The sequence below is a fragment of the Leptonychotes weddellii genome, chromosome X, assembly GCF_054177405.1.
Source record: "Leptonychotes weddellii isolate Sample4059 chromosome X, ASM5417740v2, whole genome shotgun sequence".
Lineage (NCBI taxonomy): Eukaryota > Metazoa > Chordata > Mammalia > Carnivora > Phocidae > Leptonychotes > Leptonychotes weddellii.
Window position 1 is genome coordinate 26,587,084 of NC_138385.1, and position 23,911 is coordinate 26,610,994.

Sequence of the window (23,911 nt, forward strand, 5' to 3'; positions counted from 1 at the left end):
CTAAAGAAGGTGACATTAATCCATTTATTTAACATTTACATACTGCTTACCATATACGAGCACAGTGCTAAGCACTGGGTGTAAAACAGTGAACAAAGCCAACATGATCCCGACCCTCCCAGAGCTTAAGCTAAGATCAAAGGCCCGGTTAGGACTAGGACACGAGTCTCTTGGCCGATTCTAACAACCCATGCAGCCTGTGAACTTACCCTAATAATTCTAAAAACGCTTCATGGTTTCACATGGGTATGTAGCCAATCAAGTAAAACTGGCCACTTATTAAAGCCTTGATAATCCAAAGGATCACCACAAATTGCCCAGGGAAGACCTGGGGGGCCCAGAGACTGAAAGGGCACCATGACATCAATTTGGAAGTAGAAGGGCTAGAAGTTTAGCTACATAGTAAAATAACATAAACTGGAATCAGGAGATATGAGTTTTAGTCCTGAATCTGCTAGTAACAATGAATGTGACCATAAAAATACATTTTGGGGGAGTTTTTCCAACTTTTAATTGTGGCCATTTCAAATGTATACAAAACTGGGAGAATATCATGAACCCACATGTACAACATATTGACCATGTTCAATAATGATATCAATACTCCTCCCCCACACCCCTGCCAGATTATTTTGAAGCAAATCCCAGCAATTGTTTTATTTTTACCCATAAATATGTTACGTATCTAAAAAAGACTTCTATTTAAAATATAACCAGGGTGCCTGGGTGGTTCAGATGGTTGAGCATCTGCCTTCAGCTCAGGTCATGATCTCCAGGTGCTGGGATCGAGCCCCATGTGGAGCCCCATATCAGGTTCCCAGCTCAGCGGGGAGTCTGCTTCTCCCTTTCCCTCTGCCTCTCCCCCTGCTTGTGCTCTGTCTCTGTCTCAAATGAATAAATAAAAAATCTAAAATATATATATATATATAAAACATAACCACAATACTATTATCAAATTTAACAATACCCTATTATACACAGTCACAAATTCATATCGCCCAGATTGTCTCAATTACTTTTTACAGCTGGTTCCTTTCAATTAATATCCAGATAAGGTCCATGTGTTATAATCAGTTGATATGTCTCTCTCAATCAGTAGGTTCCCCTCCAATCTCTTATTTCTTGCAATTCGTGTATTGAAGAAATAGGTTATTCATCCTGAAGAGGATTTTTAGGGCAGTGAAACTACTCTTTATGATACTATAATGAGGGGTACATGTCATTCATTTGTCCAAACCCATAGAATGTCCAACACCAAGAGTGAACCCTCAGGTAAACTATGGACTTTGGGTGATAATGATGTGTCAGTGTAGACTCATCAATTGTAACAAGTGTACCACTCTGGTGAGGGATGCTAATAATGTGGGAGGATATGCATGTGTGAGTGGGAGGAGGTAAATGGGGAATCTCTGTACCTTCCTCTCAATTTTGCTGCAAACCTATAACTGCTCAAAAAAAACAAAATTGTCTTAAAAAACCAACCAAACAACAACAAAAGAAACTAGGTTGTTCATCCTGTAGAAATTCTCATGGCCTGAATTTTGGTGATTGCAACTCCACAATGCCATATCATAAAAAATATTTTAAAGGAAAACATGCAGAAGAAATTGGAGGGATGGGGGCGCCTGGGTGGCTCAGTCATTAAGCGTCTGCCTCGGCTCACTCAGGTCATGATCCCAGAGTCCTGGGATCGAGCCCCGCATCGGGCTCCTTGCTCGAAAGCCTGCTTCTCCCTCTACCAGTCCCCTTGCCTGTGTTCCCCTTCTCGCTATGTCTCTGTCAAATAAATAAATAAAAAATCTTAAAAAAAAATTTTAAGGGCGCCTGGGTGGCTCAGTTGGTTAAGCGACTGCCTTCGGCTCAGGTCATGATCCTGGAGTCCCAGGATCGAGTCCGCATGGGGCTCCCTGCTCAGCAGGGAGTCTGCTTCTCCCTCTGACCCTCCCCCCTCTCATGCTCTCTATCTCATTCTCTCTCTCAAATAAATAAATAAAATCTTTAAAAAAAAAAATTAAAAAAAAAATTTTAGAAATTGGAGGGATGGAATGGGCACATATCCAAAGAAAACTGCAAAAACCTATAAGAACAATATCACAAAGACTAGTGCTCAGAATGTGCTAGGATTTAAAAAAAAATCAGACACAGATTTTCTTTAATTTATATTCACAAGAACAACAAAAGGTACAGGTCTGCTTATATGTATAGACAAATAGTATAATGTAAAAGGCTGCCTCGAGGGGCGCCTGGGTGGCTGAGTCGTTAAGCGTCTGCCTTCGGCTCAGATCATGATCCCAGGGTTCTGGGATGGAGCCCCACATCGGGCTCCCTGCTCTGCAGGAAGCCTGCTTCTCCCTCTTCCACTCCCCCTGCTTGTGTTCCCTCTCTCACTGTGTCTCTCTCTGTCAAATAAATAAATAAATCTTTAAAAAAAAAAAGGCTGCCTCGATTCTTTTTTTTTCCCCAATTAAGATTACTGATGGTCAAACTAGAAAAGGAAAAACAAATTGTAGAATGAGGAAACTGAATCCCAAAGCATTCAAGGAGGTAAAAGTACCTAGATAATCTAAATGAGTTCAGTTCTCTTGTCCAAGACAAATTATACCCCAGCATACCCTGAGAATTTATACAGCTTACTCCCTTATCTAAAACCTTTAAAGAATCAGAGTCTGGAAGAATAAAATGAGAAAACACTCGATAGTCAACACTGGAAAGCAGGTAAATGTTAAAAACTATAAGCAGATTCAATCCTCAGCAAAATTCTTAAGCACACTGTTAAATGGTTTAAGGGCCCTAGGTGTGGGTAAAAGATAATCATTAATAGTCAGTAAGCATTCACAGAAAGCCTATCATATGAGATTAACCTAATTTCCTTTTCTGATAGGGTTACTGGCCTGGAATATAAAGGGAATACTGTACACATGCAAAAAATCTGGATTTGAGCACTAAATTTTGTAATACTCACACAATATCCTTTTTTAAAAAAAAGATTTTATTTTTAAGTAATCTCTATACCCAATGTGGGGCTCAAACCCACAACCCTGAGATCAAAAGTCACATGCTTGACCAACTGAACAAGCCATGATATCCTTGTAGACAACAAAGAGATGTAGGCTAGAATATACTTAGGTAGGTTTGTAACTGGTTGAACATTACTCAAAGTATGCTGATTAATGGATCAATGAAAAACCATAAGGAACTATTAAATAATTTCTCCTGCGCTCTATCCTTCCTTTTTTTTTAAAGATTTTTTTTTTAAATAATCTTTACACCCAACGTGTGGCTTGAACTTACAACCCCGAGATCAAGGGTCTCATGCTCTACCGACTGAACCAGCCAGGCGCCCCTATTCTACTTATTCGTATTAACGTCTTGAATATGGACACTGATGGCATATCTACCAAATTTGCAGACAACAGAAAGTGGGAGGGATAGGGAATATACTAGCTGACAAGACCCAAAAATATTTTAACACGTTAGAACAATAAGCCAAATCTTAACAGAATGCAATGTAGTAGGGATAATGGTAAAGTACATGATTGGGGAGACATGACTTAACAACAAACCAGGTAAAAATATTTATTTTTGTTGATTGCTTAGACTCAGTAAAGGCTGTGATATGGCTGTCGAAAAAGTTAGTGTAATCTTAGGCTGAGTTAACAGAACTATTATGCCCAGGGCAAAGGGAGTGGTAAATTCTGATCTACTTCACACTGATAACTGTGTACCAGGGATGCCTGGGTGGCTCAGTCAGTTAAGTGTCCGACTCTTGATTTCAGCTCAGGTCACAATCTTAGGGTCATGAGATGGAGCCCGGCGTCAGGCTCTGCACTAAGTGGGGAGTCTGCTTGAGATTCTCTCTCCCTCTCCCTCTGCCCCCCCCACCCCCTCTCTCTCTCCCTCTGTAAAAAATATAAATAAGAATATTGTGTACCACTGGGATACCACATTTTAAGAGAAGCACTGATGAAACAGAACATATCTGAAAAAGAGAAACCAATTTAGTGAATGTTCTAGAAACCAAGTAGAATGATACATAGAACTAAGGATGCTAACCCGGAGAAGATAAGGAAGAAATGAATGCCTCTTTACTTTTTGGATTTGGGATTTATTTTGGAAAGTACAGGAAGTGAAACTTTGCATATAGTCTAATTTTCTCATTGAACATATTTTAATTTCCAAACTGTTACTTTATATTTGATATGTACAAAAAAGTATATGTAGCATATGCATGTAATTATGAAGCACAACAAATAAAATGAACAGTGATTCACCATGTCACCTGAGAATGAGAATAGCATCAAGACCAGTACGGCTACTGTGTTGCTCTATTCCATCTGCTGCCTTCCCCTTAGAGGAAACCACTAGCCCAGATTTGATTTATTGTTCCCTTACTTTATTATTTAAAAATGTAAGGTATCGGGGCATCTGAGTGGCTCAGTCAGTGAAGTGTCTGCCTTCGGCTCAGGTCATGATCCCAGGGTCCTGGGATCGAGCCCCGCATGGGGCTCCCTGCTCAGTGGGAAGCCTGCTTCTCCCTCTCCCTCTGCCTGCTGCCCTGCCTACTTGTGATCCCTAAATAAAATCTTTAAAAAAAAAAAAATGCAAGGTATCCCTAAACAATACATTGTTAAGTTTCTGAGCTTTTTCACTGATGCACAAAGAAAAAAGTGTTGGACTCTAAAATAAACATTGCACTAAAATAAAAATTTTAATATTCCTGTCAGAGTAAAGGCTACCTTTATCATTGCACACTCTAGTTGTATTTAAATCTCACAGCTGTGCCCATAACCACCAGTTCTCCCCCACCTAGGGCTGCCAGACTTAGCAACTACAAATATAGGCTGTCCAGTTAAATTCCAATTTCAGATAAACAACAAATACATTTTCAGTATGTTTATCTAAAATTGGAATTTCACTGGCAGTCCTGTATTTTATCTGGCAACTCTACCCCACAGCCAAGTTAATTAAGTGGACAATTAATCCTATGATCTGTTAGTGTGTGATAAAGGGAAAAAGTGGGAGGAATTGAATGGCCAATATCATTGCATAAATATTCATCTAAGTATTCAATAATGTTCACTGACCAGAAAAAAAAAATTTGCGCATCTGTGAATTCAGTCAAAGCTTTCCCAGACAGTGCATTTTGTGCATGCCCAAATGCAAATACTACTGTACATACGCAGTTAAGTACATTTTTCAAAAGCGCTCAGTGAAGAGTAGGAAGGTATATTAATCACTTAATTATTTTGGCTTAGATTGTCCCCTCACAAAAAAAAAAACAAAAACAAGATGGCTACTGTAACAAATTGACAAAATCTCTAGATACGTAAATTGACTTATAACCGTTATTTAAAGCTATTTTTATCATTTTGAAGCTGTCCTCAGTCAACATGTTCAAAATGAGGTTAACCTATATAGGTCAAATAAACATCAATAGCCAACTTTCTAGATCAATATCAATTAAAATTATGTTGTCATTATGGGGCACCTGGGTGGCTCAGTCATTAAGCATCTGCCTTCAGCTCAGGTCATGATCCCAGGGTCCTGGGATCAAGCCCCGCATCGGGCTCCCTGCTCCACAGGAAGCCTGCTTCTCCCTTACCCACTCCCCCTGCTTGTGTTCCCTCTCTCGCTGTGTCTCTCTCTGTCAAATAAATAAATAAAATCTTTAAAAAAAATTATGTTGTCATTAAAAAGGGATTCAAGTGGCACCTAGATGGCTAAGTAGGTGGAACATGTGACTCTTGATCTTGGGGTTGTGAGTTTGAGCCCCACACTGGGTACAGAGATTACTTTAAAAAACTAAAACCTTTAAAAATAAATAAGGGGTGCCTGAGTGGCTCAGTTGGTTAAGCATCCGATTCTTGATTTTGGCTCAGGTCATGATCTCAGGGTTGTGAGATCAAGCCCTGCTTGGGCTCTGTGCTGGGCATGGAGCCTGCTTAAGATTCTTTCTCTCGGGGTGCCTGGGTGGCTCAGTCGGTTAGGCATCTGCCCTCAGCTTGGGTCATGATCCTGGAGTCCTGGGATTGAACCCCACGTTGGGCTCCCGGCTCGGTGCGGAGCTTGCTTCTCCCTCTGCCCTTCCCCCTGCTTGTGTTCCCTCTCTCTTTCACTCTCTCCACTCTCTCTCTCAAATAAATAAATAAAATCTTTAAAAAAGATTCTCTCTCCCTTTCCCTCTGCCCCTCCCCCATTCCTGCTCGTGTGCCAAATAAATAAATAAATAAAAAGGGATTCAATTACTATATATATAAAACCTTTTCAGGACACTCTTCATTTTATAAAAAGGATACTAGAAATATTTCAGATACATTATTTGTCAACCAAAAAACTAATGAGTCTTCTGCAATATGAAGGATTTGCTTCCCAAGTCTGTCATTACATAATCTCAAAATCCTTCCACAACCAGAAGCACTAATAGCTCCTAGATTTGAATGGCAATCAATACAAGTGTGTATTAAGAACCTTTATAGATTAAATTTCCCAAATAGAAGCTAGTTGCATGCACTGTTTTGCCGGGCTTACTGCAAAACCCACGTTTTGAAATCAGGTATTGACATGTCTGACTATAGGTAGGAGTCTTGGTTTTTCAGAGCTTCAGCAAGTGGTTTCTCTCCAGGCAATCACTGGATCACCTTTTCCAATTGTTTTTTTAAAGATTTTATTTATTTATTTATTTAGATTTTATTTTTTGACAGAGAAAGAGTGAGAGAGAGAACACAAGCAGGGGGAGTGGGAGAGGGAGAAGCAGGCCCCGCGCCAAGCAGGGAGCCCGATGCGGGGCTTGATCCCAGGATCCCAGGATCACGACCTCAGCCGAAGGCAGACGCTTAACCACTGAGCCACCCAGGCGCCCCACCTTTTCCAATTTTAAAGTTAAATCTTCATCACTCATGTGCTATGGCTTTAGGGTAATCAGGCCTTAAAATCATGGTGGAAGCGCTTAAGTCTGCTTTTGAAAAGAACACTGCATTTCTGTGGTTTCAAAGAGCCAGATCCCTTAAACCACCCTACCTCTAGTTTCTCACCCTTTAGCTAAAGACAGATCCTTCTGCCTTTTGGGCTTGGTGTTTCTTTACCTTTTACCTGAGAGTTATCTGAAAAGCAAACAAACACAATCTGTAAGCCTTCTGAGAATAGGGAGGAAAGAGAGTGCAAACTAAACTTATATTTGCCACCTGCTTCATAGTCAACTAAACAACTAGGAACTCAAAGACCCCCCTCCTAAAATACACACAAAAAAATATTAAGAGCAATCTCACACTTAACATTCACATTTCCAGACTTTATACTATACTGGATGAAAAGAATATACCAAAACAATTTGGCAACATGAAAAATGGACAAACAAAGTCTTCTTTTTCTGTCAGTAAGAGGACGTACCTTTTTCTAGGCTCTGAGAAAAAAAAAAAAAGGTGGTTGGCTCTGAAGAAGCCTCTTGTCAGGTTGCAAAATTCCTGACAGACTCCTAAAGAGGTAAGAAGGAGCAATGACATGGAAGGAGGAGTATAGAGTGAGTCAGCTGGAATAAAGCTGGGAAAACATTTTTCTTATAGGAAGGTGACTACCAAGGGCTTAACAGAGAATTACCTATAGCTTGATTTTGGTTTTTGTTTTGTTTTGTTTTTTAATTTTTTATTTGCGAGAGAGAGAATGAGAGACAGAGAGCATGAGAGGGAGGAGGGTCAGAGGGAGAAGCAGACTCCCTGCCGAGCAGGGAGCCCGATGCGGGACTCGATCCCGGACTCCAGGATCATGACCTGAGCCGAAGGCAGTCGCTTAACCAACTGAGCCACCCAGGCACCCCTGATTTTGTTTTTATCCTCCTCTTCTTCTGGCCTTTGCCATCAGGAAAATATAAAAGTAAAATGAGCTTAAGCAGTTTGTCAGGGAACTGAATCAAGCAGAACAAAAAACAGCTTGCCTGTACAAAAGAAGGTGCTGGGATTCTAATTCTAAGGTCCTTGAGGTGAATAGGATATGAGCATAGATAAGGGATATCTTGTCTATGGGGATAATGCCAAGTCATTAAAGTAAGCAGGTAATTAAAGAGTTTTTATTTCTAAAGCCCAGTAAGCTGAAACAGGAAGATCTGATGGTAAACTAAGACCAACACGCAAATGGCTAGGTCTAAATTAGGAATCAGAGGGATTCTGGTGATCAGAAAACCCTGACATGAAGATTTTCTCCCCACTTAGGTCAGGCAGGAAAATAACATCAAACACAAAGCCAAAAACAAAAACAAAAAAACCCCAGGGTTGAACAAAAATTGAAAGTAGTTCAAATTTAGATAAGATACTGTTTTATCTTTTAAATCTTGCTCTATAAATAAAATCTTAAAAAAAAAGGGCGGGGGGGGGTGGCGCCTGGGTGGCTCAGTTGGTTAAGCATCTGTCTTCGGCTCAGGTCATGATCCCAGGATCCTGGGATGGAGTCCCACAACAGGCTCCCTGCTTAACGGGGTGTCTGCTTCTCCCTCTGCCCCTCTCTACCGCTTGTGCTCTCTCTCAAAAATAAATAAAATATTTTTAAAAAATTAAAAATAAATAAATCTTGCTCTAAGTGTATTGTTTTTAAAATTTGATATGCAATTCATTAGAATTGAAGTGTATATACTGATTTTATTACATTCTTTTAATATTTTATTTATTTATTTGAAAGAGAGAGCACGCACGCAAGCACGCTCAGGGAGGAGCAGAGAGAGAGGAACAAGCTGATTCCACGTTGAGTGTGGAGCCTGATGCGGGGCCCAAGCCTACTACCTGAGATCATGACCCAAGCCAAAATCAAGAGTCAGGCATCCAACCTACTGAGCCACCCAGGTGCCCCAGGTACATTCTTATGGTAAGTTTTACTAGTCATATATGAAGCAATAAAATCACCCATAGAAAGTGGTAAGTCAGGGGCGCCTGGGTGGCTCAGTCGTTAAGCATCTGCCTTTGGCTCAGATCATGATCCCAGGGTCCTGGGATCGAGTCCCGCATCAGGCTCTCTGCTCAGTGGGAAGCCTGCTTCTCCCTCTCTCTCACTCCCCCTGCTTGTGTTCCCTCTCGCTATCTCTCTCTGTCAAATAAATAAATAAAATCTTAAAAAAAAAAAAAAAAGAAAGTGGTAAGTCAAATAACACCTTCAACTAATAACAGTACTCAAATTAAAGAAATGAGATCTAAGAGAAAATCATTTGCTGGCCTTTCAAAATCAAATCATTTGTAAAAATAAATCGATCAAATCATCTGTGACAGCACCACACCCATTCTCACAACTCTATTTTAAGTTGGCTGGTACCAAAAGTGACAATCCCAACTAAACCTGAAAAGTCTAGGAATAGCAGGAAAAAAAAGTGTTAGGCAATCACAAATGAGTCTTATTTTCCTAGTATAACCCATAATGTCATGTTTTAACTAAGCAGTTGAAAATAGGACTCATTCATATTTCCCTAGATACATGGCAACGCTGATTTATTAACAAGATTAACAAAAAGCCAAGAATATAGTTATAATTATCAAATAGGGAATTAACTGAATCCTCAAGATGTGAATTACTACTTCGATTACTCTTTGAAAGGCCATTTTAAGTTTTAAATACTATGAAAGCCAAGAAGTAGAATATATCTAAAATACCTAATAACTATTTTATCCATGATATTAATGGGAATAGATGAAGAAAATTTGGCACAATAGCTCTGTTTTTTGAAAGTAGGTTTTGTGGCAATATTTACAAATAATCTGCAATAAAATCAAAGAAAACTGCATAAAGAAATATAATTCTAGTCACATATAAAGTAATTACAAACAAAGTAAATCCTTAAGCAAGGATGTGTATTTTGTCTAAAATGATAACAGGATTTTTTAAAACTCATTTACATAATTCATGTAGTTTTATGCCATATTCCTGAGAGAACATCTTGATAATCTATTTACTGACAAAAATAACAGAAAAATATATCCGTTCCCTGGGCCTACTCAAGAATTCTAAACTAAAAACATTCTCTTTTGCATATTTACAGACTTTCAATAAATACCCACATTAAAACAGTAACTCCAGGAGAGGGCATCTATCTCACAATGCCCCAATTTGTCAAAGTGGGTTAGATAAAAGTCACATCTCTTAATGATTTAAAGTAATTTTTAGTAAAATCATAAACAGGTAACTAAATTTATGACTTCCCTAGTCAATACTAATGCAATCATGCTAAATCACTTTGTAACTTACTTTTTAAAAAGTAAACAAACAAGAGGTTGGTCTACAGGCCATATTAGAAGCTTTAGCAAGTTAATGTGCTAATATGATTTTGCAAGTTATCTAAAACATCCAATGGTGTACTAATCTTAAAAAGTAAATGCCAGGGGCGCCTCTCTGGCTCCATCGGTGGAGCATGCGACGCTTGATCCTGGGTTCTGAGTTCGAGTCCCGTGTTGGGCAGAGAGCTTACTTTAAAAAAAAGGAGGGGGGCGGCGCCTGGGTGGCTCAGTCGTTAAGCGTCTGCCTTCCGCTCAGGTCATGATCGCAGGGTCCTGGGATCGAGTCCCACATCGGGCTCCCTGCTCAGCCAGGAGCCTGCTTCTCCCTCTCCCACTCCCCCTGCTTGTGTTCCCTCTCTAGCTGTCTCTCTCTCTGGTCAAATAAATAAAATCTTTAAAAAAGAAAAAAAAAGTAAATGCCAATAACTTCTAAGGTCATCCTATATAAAAATTAGAGCTTTAAAGAATCTGTCACAACCCCCCCTTAAAAAAATTTTATTATTTTTGAAGATTTTATTCATTCATTTGACACAGAGAGAGAGACAGCAAGAGAGGGAACACAAGCAGGGGGAGGAGGAGAGGGAGAAACAGGCCTCCTACTGAGCAGGGAGCCGGATGTGGGCTGATCCCAGGACTCTGGGATCATGAACTGAGCGGAAGGCAGATGCTCAACGACTGTGCCACCCAGGCACCTCTAAAAATTTTTACATAAATCAATTCTATGATCAGTGAACTGATTATTCAGACTTTGAGATTCTTTACTTTTCTGAGTTTACTGCTCATTACCAAAGATGGGCAGAAGAACAAAAATCAAACCAAACCATTTATTTTGTTTTTAAGTTTTTTTTTTAATTTACTGCTATCTGTGACAAAAGGCTTGATGGGAAAGGAGGTTGTAAACTAATGACTGAACTAAGGTTTTGGTGTAACTGATAGCTTTTAATTATTCATGTTCTCCTTCCATATCATGAATAATAGAAAAATGAGTATATTTCAGTACATTTAATATTAAGCATTTTATTTTATAAATTTGATTACGGTGCTTTATGTATTTGAATTTCTACTTCTGCATTCTTTAATGAAACATGTGTTAAAGACTTGATAATACTTTAGAAAAATCTCAAATTACCTAGAATGCTTACCCACATAAAACATTCTGAGTGGCAAGTGTATTATTTATTATAAAAAAGGTTATTCAATCTTATTTAGATCTTAAATAGTAATTACTGATAATGTTATTTTTCTAATTACTTAGCTACGAGGAATGCATTTTTCCCATTAATTTGACAGCCCACAGAGGTTTGATTAGGTGGAAAATATTAGTAACTACCACATGCATTCGTTGTGACTGCTAGAAAACACCTTTGAAGGGAAAAAAAAAACAGAAGCATTGTGTTTCCAATTAGTGGCTTGTAGCCAAAAATATGAATCAGTTATACTAAAACAAAAACAAAACAGAAAAAAACCCCCACAAAACTGTGGCCTAAGTGAACAACTGACAACAATCTACAAAACAAATAAAGGAAAAAAAATCTAGGATCAAGACTTTTTAATGTGGTACAGAAGCCCAATCAGCAGTGGCTTACATCTTGAGCGGTTTTCGCTTAGGAACAAAGAACATACCCTAAGAAATGTAGTTAGCAGTATCTGGGATTCCAGCTCTTACAGTAGGCAAGGTCATTTTCTGACCTAGCTACTGTACCATAATCAATTCCATCAAAGCTTAAAAAGACATTAAAAATACTGTTTAGGGGCACCTGGGTGGCTCAGTTGGTTAAGCGGCTGCCTTTGGCTCAGGTCTTGCCACATCGGACTCCCTCAGCGGGGAGCCTGCTTCTCCCTCTCCCTCTGCCCCTGCCTGCCACTCCCCCTGCTTGTGTGTGCATGTGCACTTGCGCTGTCTCTCTCTTTCTCTGTCAAAATAAATAAATAAAATCTTTTAAAAATATACTGCTTTTTATTGTTTTAAACAAATTATACATACGCAAATGGCAGGAGAGTAAATCTCATCATTCTAATAATTCACATTTAAAATATAACATCACAAATGTTTATAGTTTAGAAAAGGAAAGTAGGGAGAGACCTAATGTTTTATTTTTTTAAAGATTTTATTTATTTATTCATGAGAGACAGAGACAGGCAGAGGCAGAAGCAGAAGCAGGCTCCCAGGGAGCCGGATGCAACACTCGATCCCAGGACCCTGGGATCACGACCTGAGCAGAAGGCAGACGCTTAACCAACTGAGCCACCCAGGTGCCCTGAGACCTAATGTTTTATATCTTCATTCAAAGCCATCACCTAATTACCACAAAGTAGTGAAGTTCCACTTCTGCTGGCTGGACTTTATCTACCCTGAGCTGAGTTTTATTTGCAAAATTAGGATAATAATTGTCCTATCTCACAAAAATTGTCTTGTCTCACAGAGCTGCAGGATAATTAGAAGAGATAATGTGACTAAAAAAGTACCTTGAAAACTAATGCCCAACATTGGCTGATGGTATGTCATTACCATCCTTTATATGTAACAACATGTAGGACTATAGTATTTCTTTCTTATTATGAACCCATTCATCCCTGGAAGAAAAAGTTGATAACAAGAAATTGATATGACTACAGGATAACTGGCAATGCATCCCAAGGCTTCACTGTTAACACTTAATATTTGCTGAGTACAAGATGTCCTCAAGTTACAAAGGTTCCATAGATCCAAACCACTGTCCTTGCCTCAGCCCCCTCCATTTCCTCCCTCTTTGCTCTTATAGGAACTGGGGTGGGGGTGCAGATTTGAGAGAACTAGGAAGTCCAAAAGTAGAAGAAAATGTGAAGAGAAGTGGGACACCACAGAGCATGCCTACTCACCATCCCTATCATCATCTAAACCTTTCGTTGCTACTACATAGCAGCTGTAGACATCTCTCTGTGCTGGGAAATAAGGCAAAGGTTAAAAGTCAACAGCCAAGAGCTATGACCTGAAACAAAATAGGGATAGTAAAGTTCACCTAAAGGAAAAGACTGATCTCAGTCATCAGCCCTAATCTCTAAAGCCAACCCAATAAAGATAAAATACCAATTGCAAAATATTGACACACCTGCTCACTTTCACTCACAAATGTACTAGTTTTATCGAGCTACCTATTCATTCTTTCTGCTCACCTATCTTCCACTAACCCAATAAACCTACCCCCACCTGTGATGCTAACCAATCCCACTTACCAACACATTCACTATACCCTATTTAACCAATCTTTCCCTAACTCTTCCCAAAGACCCACCCATTGTATTTCAGCCATCAGGGTCCCTTCTCAGTCCTAAGGGACAATAAGTTATTATAGGCTAGTGAATCTCTGTACTAATGACATCGGGTAAGCAAAGGACAAAGATGGGCGTAAATGGGGTGGAAAAGGGGCTGGAGAAATGTTCAAACAACCTGCCATTTCAGTTTGACATGAGTAAATGAGCACATTTTCAAAGATTTTTTGTTTAAAAAACACAAATTATTAATAGTACTGCTAATAACCAGAAAGAGGACTCCCTCAGTCTCCCAATTTAAACAGACTTTCAGGAACAAATTTGAAAGAGAACTATGGATATTAAGTTCATCCATGGCTCGTTTTTCCAGTTCGAGAGCAATGCCAGAAAAAAACACTCCCACCTCTTCTCTTGAGCCTACTTAGTAATCAGGATGCTTGCTTCTGAGAAAGTGGGTTTGAATACAGCTCTGCATTCTATTTATTGGTTCTCTAGAAAGTCTGACCTCTGGTTCCTAAGAATGCCCACATTCAGTGAGTTTGTAATGGAACAGTCTATGACAATTAGTAGTGCTCAAGTAGGTTTTACACAAGTATGGCTTGCTCTGTACAGGCTGCCTACTGGAAAATATTGTTAAGGGTTTCTGTCAGAAGTTTCCAGAAATATTATGCTTCACGCTTTTAAAAACAAAACTATTTATCTCCCCCCCCCGCTTTCTATATAAAAATGTTCAGGATTAGGGCCCTGTGGACAAAGTAAAACTTTTACTGCCCCTAAATCTATTTGTGCAACTAAAATAAAGTTCTCCCTAGAGCATTATCAGACTTTAACCACACTTTTGATTAGGATATACTAGTCTTAAAATGAAGCCATTCAAATCATGATTTCAACAAAAATTCAAACCAGGAAGATTTAATCATTTCACAAACTTATCTTACTACATAATTTTCTAGTTCAACAAGACAAACATGTTTTGAAAAGTAAAAAAAAAATCTTAAGACTGAAATTCTACTTTGATTTTTAAAAAGACATTACTTATCTATGGAAACAGATACCAATATTGGCTAAATCATTACCAGATTAATCATGTCCAATTGAGTTAACCCAAGAGATTAATCGTGCGTATTTAGAAGTCACTACTACACCATACAGTATTAACAAGCATGAGCACCAAAGACAAACAGTAACACAAACACTAATACATAAACAAACAGTTTATCAATCCTAAATATTTCCTCAATCTTTTTTTAACTCTATCCAACATGGGGCTCGAACTCATGACCCCGAGATCAAGAGTCACCAGATGCCCCTTCAATATCCTTATTTTTAGCAAGACAAGTAAACATTTATAATTCAAAACTATTTTATTTATATGAATTCTGAGGTTTTTAAGAGATAAAGAATGCACTTAAGTAAATAGAAAGGCTTATAATAATGACCCACACTATTCAGTCTTTACCTTTCCTTTCCTATTTATTCGAAGGCTGCAAAAGAAAGATAACCTTTCCTATTAAATTTCTAAACAATTTTCTCAAATTAAAATGAATTAATCTACAGGCCATTCTTTCTATAACCTACAGAAATCATTTTTGTTAGAAGCCAGATTACTTATTTGGTAGCTGCTGATGAATCAAGGTGCTTTTAAGTCACTTTAGCTAGTTTCTGATGATACTGAGTCTAAAATCACATTTGCAAATATTATTTCTTAAATGGTCACTCTTGATCTTGAAATTTATTCTGGCTGATATTACAAAAGGACAGCCATTGGATGTCAGTGATGCCATGTATTCAGTCCTCAAGACAATGACTAACAATGGAACTGGGAACATTAGTGTGAGGAACTGTGGCCTAAAGGCATTCTTGTTAAATTCTGTATGCTTAAAATGTTTGGAGACAAAAAGGTTTTGCGGACTTAAAACCAATTGACCCTGATGGAATGCCAAACTGTAAACCGCCCGACAGCTGCAGCTGGTAATAAAATGCTAAAACCTGAAGAGCTTTAGCAAAACCTGATTATATGGTAATCCTAGTATCTGAGACAAGGCAAAGGAGCTAGAAGAATAACTGATAGGCTGGTTGCTATGGTAACCAAGATAAATTTGTATACTGACTGGGGAAAAACACTGGGGTTGCCATCAGGTATGAGGCCCACATTATGTTTCATGTGCTTTTTCCTCAATTTTGAATCATGAGATGACAAACTAACACAAAGAGCACTCGGTTTGAAATAAGAGAATGGGGTTCTGCTTGAAGAGTAAAGAAAGCACCCAATTAAAGGTTTAGCTGTTTAGCTGAATAATATCCCACAGCTAAAAGAGAACAGACCTTGTGAAAGTTTGTAGAAATTAGTTTAGCTCTGGGTAGAAAAAAAGAAATGTAGGTTATTTATCAATTCAAGTTAGTTATCAGGAGGACATCATAAAGTACCTATAACTCTTAAGTTTTGTTTGCCCCCAAATTGCCATACTAAAACGGACTGCCCTACCTCCATGAATCACCAATTGACAGTTGGAGGACACTAAATTTAGAGCCTGAATTTACCTTATATGTAGGTTTCCCCCCAACTCAACATGTTACGTGGGTGTGATAAACAGCTTTTACAAATACATTTCTATCAATCCACAAAGCCAAAGCAATCAACAATAATCCAGGATTTATAAATATAATCTGATTAAATGCCAACCCATGAACAGCCATTTTAAGGAATTTTTTCTAAAGTAACCCATATGGCAAAAACTTTTTTTATTGAAACTTGTATCAATTTTCACTTCAGAGGGAAATGTTTCTAATGCCTACGTAAAGGGGCACCTGGGTAGCTCAGCTGGTTAAGCGACTGCCTTCCGCTCAGGTCATCCCAGGGTCCTGGGATCGAGCCCCACATCGGGCTCCTTGTTCATCAGGGAGCCTGCTTCTCCCTCTCTCTCTACTGTTCCCCCTGCTTGTGCTCTCTTGCTCTGTCAAATAAATAAATAAAATCTTTAAAAAATAATAATAATGCCTAAGTAAAGTGAGAAGCTATGTTTTCAACAAAGGTGGCTATGCAACTTTTTGTTTTCAGACTGAACAATTCTTCAGGACAGTTTGATCTCAGTTCTCATGACTTAAAAATCAAGATTTCACCATTACTACAATCTAAAATGATAGACTATTGGGGCAGCTGGCTGTCTCAGTCAGTGGAGCATGCAACTCTTGATCTCAGGGTCATGAGTTCAAGCCCCATGTTGGGCATGGAGCCTACTTAAAAAAAAAATTGACAGACTGGGGTTCATACTAACTAGACTACTGAAACTGAACTAAGTAACAATCACTATTCTTAGATCAACTATTCTGCCACCAGTTTTCATCCTCATTGGAGAAAATTAGTGGGCAAAAGTTAGAATCCTAGACAGAACTGTCCATGTCCTCTGACAGCAACAAATAGAATCACAGTAGATAGAAGACCATCTTAAGATCCCCACTAACAGAAGGGGGGGGGAAGATCCCCACCAAAAGGGTAAGTGTCAGTAACCTAGAGCAGGGATAGCTAGCAATACTTTCTCTCCTTCCAGAGAAAAGGCAGCATGGTATAAATGAGGAATCAGGAGACTTGGGTTCTAGTTTCAAGTCTGCCACTAATCAGCAACGTGTTGACTTCCCTCCTCTGAGCCTAGGTTTCTCTTTCAGTTAAATGGGAGGGCTGGGCTGAATGATCTCTGATCCTTTCCTAAAAATGTCACCATTCTATCCATCCTTTCAAGGCCTCAAAAATATTTTGGCTGCCACTAAAAAAATAAAGAATGCTCAAAATGTCACATTTATTTTTATAACATGTTCTCACTGCCAACCTTTAATATGTGTATGTATAATCCACACAAACTAGCAAGAGCATTCATCTCATATATATTTTACCCAGTAAACATTTAATTTAAAATCTGTGGGTCTATGGGTACCTGGGTGGTTAAGCATCTGACTTTGGCTCAGGTCTCTATCTCAGGGTCCTGGGATTGGGTCCCTGCATCGAAATCCCTGCTCAGCAGGGAATCTGCTTCTCTTTCTCCCCCTCTGCCCCTCCCCCCTCTTGTGCATGCATGTACGCACTCACTCTCTCAAATAAAATCTTTAAAAATTTTTTAAAAATAAAATAAAATCTATGGACCTTAAAATAAAATAAAATCTATGGGTCCTGAATCATGTACCAAATACCATCATTTGTTAAACTAAAAACTAAAAAAAAGGGCGCCTGGGTGGCTCAGTTGGTTAAGTGTCTGCCTTCGGCTCAGGTCATGATCCCACGGGTCTCCTTGCTCAGCAGGAAGCCTGCTTCTCTCTCTCTCCTTCTGCCGCTCCCCCTGCTTGTGCAAGCGCTCTCTCTCAAATAAATATTTTAAAAAATGTTTTAAATAAAAACTAAAAAAAAATATCATGGCAAGATTTCCCAAGAACAAAAACTTACCAATAAAAGCACTATTAAAGCTCAACACGATGAGAGACTTTAGAGTTGGAAGAGTTCTCAGAGTGTAATCTCAATTTAAAGATGAGGAAATGAAATGACTCAGAGTCCAAGGCTTTTTTCTACTATACCACACTTCCTCCTCCCTTTCCTGCTTTATCAAAAGACAGCATAGTAGCAAAAAGAACAGTAGACTGTGAAACTGACCTGGATTCTAGTCCTAATTGCCATTAATTTGCTGTGGCACCTTGGACAAGTCGCTTTCCCTCTTTAGGCTTTGGTTTTCACAATAATTTATATGCAGAAATTTAACTAGATGCCCCTTCTAGCTGTAACATGCTATGATCTTATTAAATTCCTATCTGTCAGGGCAACCCTCTTGGGTCCTCTCCCTCTTGGGAGCTTTGTACTCTCACTCAGTATCGCTCAATAAACTTTGCTGCCCACCAAAAAAAAAAAAAATTCCTATCTAACAAAACAAAATAAACATTCCTGAAAGAGAAAAATGGGAATTTCTAGCCAAGAGAACTGAAAAGCGGGCTGCTAGTTTTAAATAGATGCATCAGTTCAATTCAGCAAGCTGGTCCTAAAGCATTTTACTCCAGAATCTCTACACACAAATGCATACACACAATGCGGGACAGCTATGATGTACTGGAAAAAAAATACTAGACTTGGAGTCTGAAGAACTGGCTTCAAATCCCAGTTCTGTCATTTACAAGCTGTGTCTCATAGGCCAATTCATTAACCTCTCTGAGCCAAAGGTTCCTCATATGTTAAAATGGAGAAAACAAGGAAATCTGACCTAATATATCAATCAAAAGAAAGCATTATAAATGTGGTATAAGGGACACCTGGGTGGCTCAGTCAGTGAAGCGTCTGCCTTCAAGCTCAGGTCATGATTGCAGGGTCCTGGGATCGAGTCCCACATTTGCTCCCTGCTCTGCAGGAAGCCTGCTTCTCTCTCTCCCTCTGCTTGTGCTCTCTTGCTCTCTTGTTCTCTCTCAAATAAATAATAAAAAATCTTTTAAAAAATTAAAAAAAATAAACGTGGTAATATTGCAAAGCTGGGCGATTGGAGAAGATCTGCCACTGTGGAAAAGTAGGCTGTACTGGAATCAAGTCCTTCTATTTAAAAACTGGGCTGAGTTTGGGCGCCTGGGTGGCTCAGTTGGTTAAGCGACTGCCTTCGGCTCAGGTCATGATCCTGGAGTCCCAGGATCGAGTCCCACATCGGGCTCCCTGCTCGGCAGGGAGTCTGCTTCTCCCTCTGACCCTCTCATGCTCTACCTCATTCTCTGTCTCAAATAAATAAATAAAATCTTAAAAAAAAAAAACAAAAAAAACTGGGCTGAGTTTGAACTTTCAAAGAGCAGAACAAAGCTGAAGACACCACTGGAGGGGAACAGAAGAAATAAATCAATTTTAGGAGACAGATTGTGTACTTGGATTCTGATTAACAAAACATATGAGATAACTTTCACCGCCTATCAGTTTACTACAATTTGATGAAAATGGTCTGTGTACTGTGGCACACCCAACAGCAAGGAACATTTCTTAAAGTTTGCAAACGCAGTCTGTTAACCTCTTAGAGTTTGTATGGTGTGCCACTCCAATTCATATCAAGGGACAGAAGATATTTCTGATGACCAGATATCTAGTGATAGCATCTGTTTCCACAAATCAAGATTTCTCACTGCATTTCTCTTCACGGTACCTTATGCAAAAGACAAAACCAGTCACAAAGAACATAGGAAATGTTAATGATACCAACCTTTATCAGTCCTCCCAGTACTGCTAGTTCTTTTCAGATGCAATTCTCCAGATGAATCTAATTCTCTTCCAAATCCGCCCCCCCCCCCCGCACTAATACAGAATGGAGCCATGAAATTCACAGACTGACACTATAGCTTTACCCACAGAGTTCAACAGGATTAGTATTTGGAGAGGTTGGAGAGGTCAGAGTTAAAATTAGAAGGCAGGGTCCCAAGAGACGTTTTTACTTTTCACCTACTATCAAAGGATCAAAGTGCTTGAGAAACTCTATTATTCCACGAGCCAAGAAGTGATTCTATCAATTCTATCAAAATGACTCATTGGGTTTAAATAAGTTAAATAGCTCCAAGTTCTGCATACTTCCTCCCAAAGTAACCATGGTGTGAAGTTAAATTTGTTAATTCCAAGAAAGGAAGAAGGGAATAGACATTTGGGTTCTTTCTCTGTGCCAGGTACTAGGCTGGCTAGACAATATACACTCCTGATATAACTGTCCTTCAAAAGTAAATGTTTCATTCATTGAAAGAAACAATATTCACATATTTCTAAACTGATTCCGATTATATACATAGATTGTTATTTCCTTCCCCCACTCCACATACACGTATACACTCAGAAGCACTAAAAGATTAGGTCTGTCATTTAACCTAAATCGACAGTTCACTACTTTGAGGGGAAAACCACAAAAACAAAATGTAATTTCAAGGGAATCCAATCTATTTGGAAATCCAAAAGTATTTTCAATCCTCTAACATCTAGCTATGAACTTGCTGAACTTGAAGGAGACTCAGTGCCACCTCAAGATTGGCCACTGCCACCCAAAAATCTCATAATAGTGATAGGAAGGTTGGTGGAAACACATCTGCGATCTACCAATGTACATTTCTTTCTGATTTTGCTGCTATAACTTTTTTGGTATATTTTATATATAAAATATATTAGGCTTTAGAATGACTCCTAGAAAGTACAGATAATTTTCTTGCATCAAACACGGTCTTTCTTCCAGGGGGTAAGTTTGGGAATTGTAGGCAGTTGAACTCCTGTAACCCTATTAGTGTCTACTTCCATTAGCATACAAATTTTACCAACTCTCAAGTTCTTACAACATGAAAATATGTTTCACTGCCTCTACTTCCACACAAGTCCGTAGAAGAGTTCGGCAAAATAGCTTCAAACCCTGTTTCAACTTTGAAAAGTGGAGGAGTGGGTAAGTAGAAGTCCAAGTCAAGCGAAGCATTCCAACTACTGCACTTCCTTACTCAGAATCTCATACTAATCATCACTAAAACATCTTGCAGAATTAGATAAATAACACAAAGCTGTGGCTCTCCTTCCAACCACCAGATTACTCAGCACTTGTTTGTATCTCTGTAGTTGGTTATGTGCAACTGAGTCCGGCTACCCTTTTAGGATGACATTCTCCCTAATGGTAAGGACCTTGTCTCCGATTTCCTTTGCCTCACCGTAAGGTGCTATTTTAATAAAACACTGTTGATCTAGAGTACATCAGCTAGAGCACTTTCCTAAGTAAAATACCCAACCATTCCCCCGCTCCTTTTCTTTCTGTGCAACGAAGAGGACGGCACATAGTTACAGCTACCTCTGAAACGAATAGGTAAGTTAGCGGCAAAAGAAAAAACCAATGGGAAACGCAATTTCTCCTGTTACTGCTCCTTTAATCTGTGGTCCACAGGGCCAAAACGGATGTTTCGAAGATAAAGCACTGAACCCTACAAATACAAATCGCCAGCTCTCGGGCACGTAAGCTGTCCCACCTCGAAGAAAGCTGGACAGGACGAGAAAGGGGCTCCTTAGCCCCAGGGGCCGCTCACCAGGGAAAGGAGGGGGTTTGGCCCAGGTGGGCGATTCCCCCTCCCCCGACTCCCTCTGAAGTGCCCGAGTGAAACACAGAGGAGCAGCGGTGGCGGACACAGCGGGACCTGGGAGGGGTGCCGGGGGAAGGCACAGGGGAAGCCGGGGGACTGGAGCGCCCGGCTTCTGGGCCAGAGCTCCAGTTACTTACCCTACAGGGTAGCCGCCCCCTAGGTGCACATCTTCAGGGGCATCAAAGAATTCCTCGGTGTCGCTTTCCGACGCCATTTATAGGACACACCCGCGGGTGAGGGGGCCGGCGCCGCCTGCAGGGAGGGTGACTTTCGTCTCCTCCTCGTCGTCTTCCACCCCGGCGAGACCGTGGGGAGGTGGGTCCCAGGCGAGGAGAGGGACGGGGGAGACGATCTAGAGTGAGGAGCCGGTGAGGGGCAGGGGGCCGCCGTCAGCTGCCGGGCTGTGGGAATGACCGGCCGAGCGGCAGCCTGAGGAAGCGGCGGTGGGTCCAGGGACTGTTGCAGCCGCCGCTCCGGGCGATAGGTGTACAAGGAGAGCGAGAGAAGAGGCGGCGGCTCTCTGTGGGGGAGGGCGGGCGCGCAGACGACAGCAGCTCCAATTTCTCCCGCAGCAGCAATTACAGCAGCTGGAACAGTCAGTTGCCCGCAAAATACCGACGCGCACTTAACCTCGCGAGATTTCGGGAGGGGCCGGTTAAAGCGTGGGCGGGGCGACGAGGAGGCGGGGGCGGTTCCAGAGCGGCAGCGCCCAGATTTCTCCTACCCGAGAGGCCTATCAAAACGACGCAAGCGCGTTGAGGGCGTTCGGTGAAGGCCGGAAGTAGCCGAGGAGGGTGGAGCCTACAACCTGCGCAGGAGCGGCGTGGTGCCTTAGATCTGAGCGAGCGAGCCCGACGTGGGTGGGGTCTGGCTGATTGTCTTACCTCTAGTTCTGCTGCTCCAAAGAGAGGCAACTTCAGAGGGATGGTTTTGAGTCTGCTTTTTTCCCTTGAGAGGAAATGCTGTCGGGAAGCATTGGCATTGTGGTTTACATTTACTTACGTCGTCTTAATTTATCCAAGCCCGGCATATCCCACCCTAGGGCAAAGGCAGGTCCACCTCCTCGAGTGTTACGGGAATAACTCGTCCTATTTACTACAGGATCTCTAATTGAGATCCCTAAATACGCTCCTGCCGGCCAGAGGGTGGGGTCCATGAGAGATACGTGGGCAGTGTGCCAGTTCCATGAAGTAATGATGGATTTATTGCCGGAGCGGAGCCAGCATAAGGCCTCCAGTTACTCTTTCTCTACAAATATTTGTTGCTGCCCACACAATGTGAGAGAAATTCTTACAGACTGGCCAAGATGCGGATCAGTCCATGGTAAATATATATTGAACAGATACCGTTGCAAAACTAAGAGCTTGTAACTTAATTCTGACCCTTGATTGCCCTATGTCCAGTGATGAAAATACAAAAGTACTTTTTTTTTTAGGATTTTATTTATTTGACAGAGACACAGCGAGAGAGGGAACACAAGCAGGGAGGGGGAGTGGGAGAGGGAGAACCAGGCTTCCCGCTGAGCAAGGAGCCCGATGTGGGGCTCGATATGGGGCTCGATGTGGGGCTCGATCTCAGGAGTCTGGGATCGTGACCTGAGCTGAAGGCAGATGCTTAAGGACTGAGCCACCTAGGCGCCCCACAAAAGTACTTTTTGAAAGACCAAGATGTTCTTTCTTACCGGATCATTCACCACCAGGGTGATAACATTGACTTTCTGTATGATCGCTGAATCACATTTGTTTCCCATTGAAGTCATGACAGGAAGGCTCTCAGAACTGTTTGTTCAGCCTCAACTACTGCTCAAGATGGCAGCAGGAAAGACTGGATTGGGTCTGGGCACTTGGCCTCAGAAGCTAAAATGAAGTTCTAAATTTCTCCTTGTAAAGCAACCAGGAAAAAACCTGGCGTTGTCTGGTGTACCTGAGTAAAACCAAATGCCATATACTGTAACTTCTGTAACATCCCAGGGAATTAAGGGGAAACACTGCATGTTCAAATATGGTAATATTTTTCTGCAGCAAACCATATAATTATTCATATGGAGTAAATGAATAGCAGTGAATAGCCTCATTCAGTTCAGGTCAGATAGTACTGCCAAATAAGTTTAGGTTAGGTCAATTTGACTGGCAAATAAGTTACTAAAAATACAAAACAAAATTTTTAGTTTCCAGAGCCTTTTGGATTTCAAAACTGCAGACAAGTGATTTCTGGGTCCTTGTGTCCTTTTGTCACAATCTAGTAATTATTAGCTTTTATGTGTTTTAAACATGTTAATTTCCCAGGTATAAAACTGTATCTCTAATACTAACTTTTTATTTTTGTTG

The 23,911-nt window shown here is 40.4% G+C and overlaps 1 protein-coding gene across 2 annotated transcripts in view; it reads right to left on the minus strand.

Moving 5' to 3' along the window:
* WDR44 (WD repeat domain 44) overlaps positions 1–22,203 on the minus strand; it is a 77,307-nt gene extending 55,104 nt beyond the window's left edge. For both annotated transcript variants that reach the window (XM_006736015.3, XM_031030917.2), the window contains exon 1: positions 21,722–22,203. In XM_006736015.3, coding sequence (XP_006736078.1) covers positions 21,722–21,798 — 77 coding nt within the window. In that variant the 5' untranslated portion in view covers positions 21,799–22,203. The remainder of the gene's footprint in view (positions 1–21,721) is intronic.
* Positions 22,204–23,911: the final 1,708 nt, after the last annotated feature.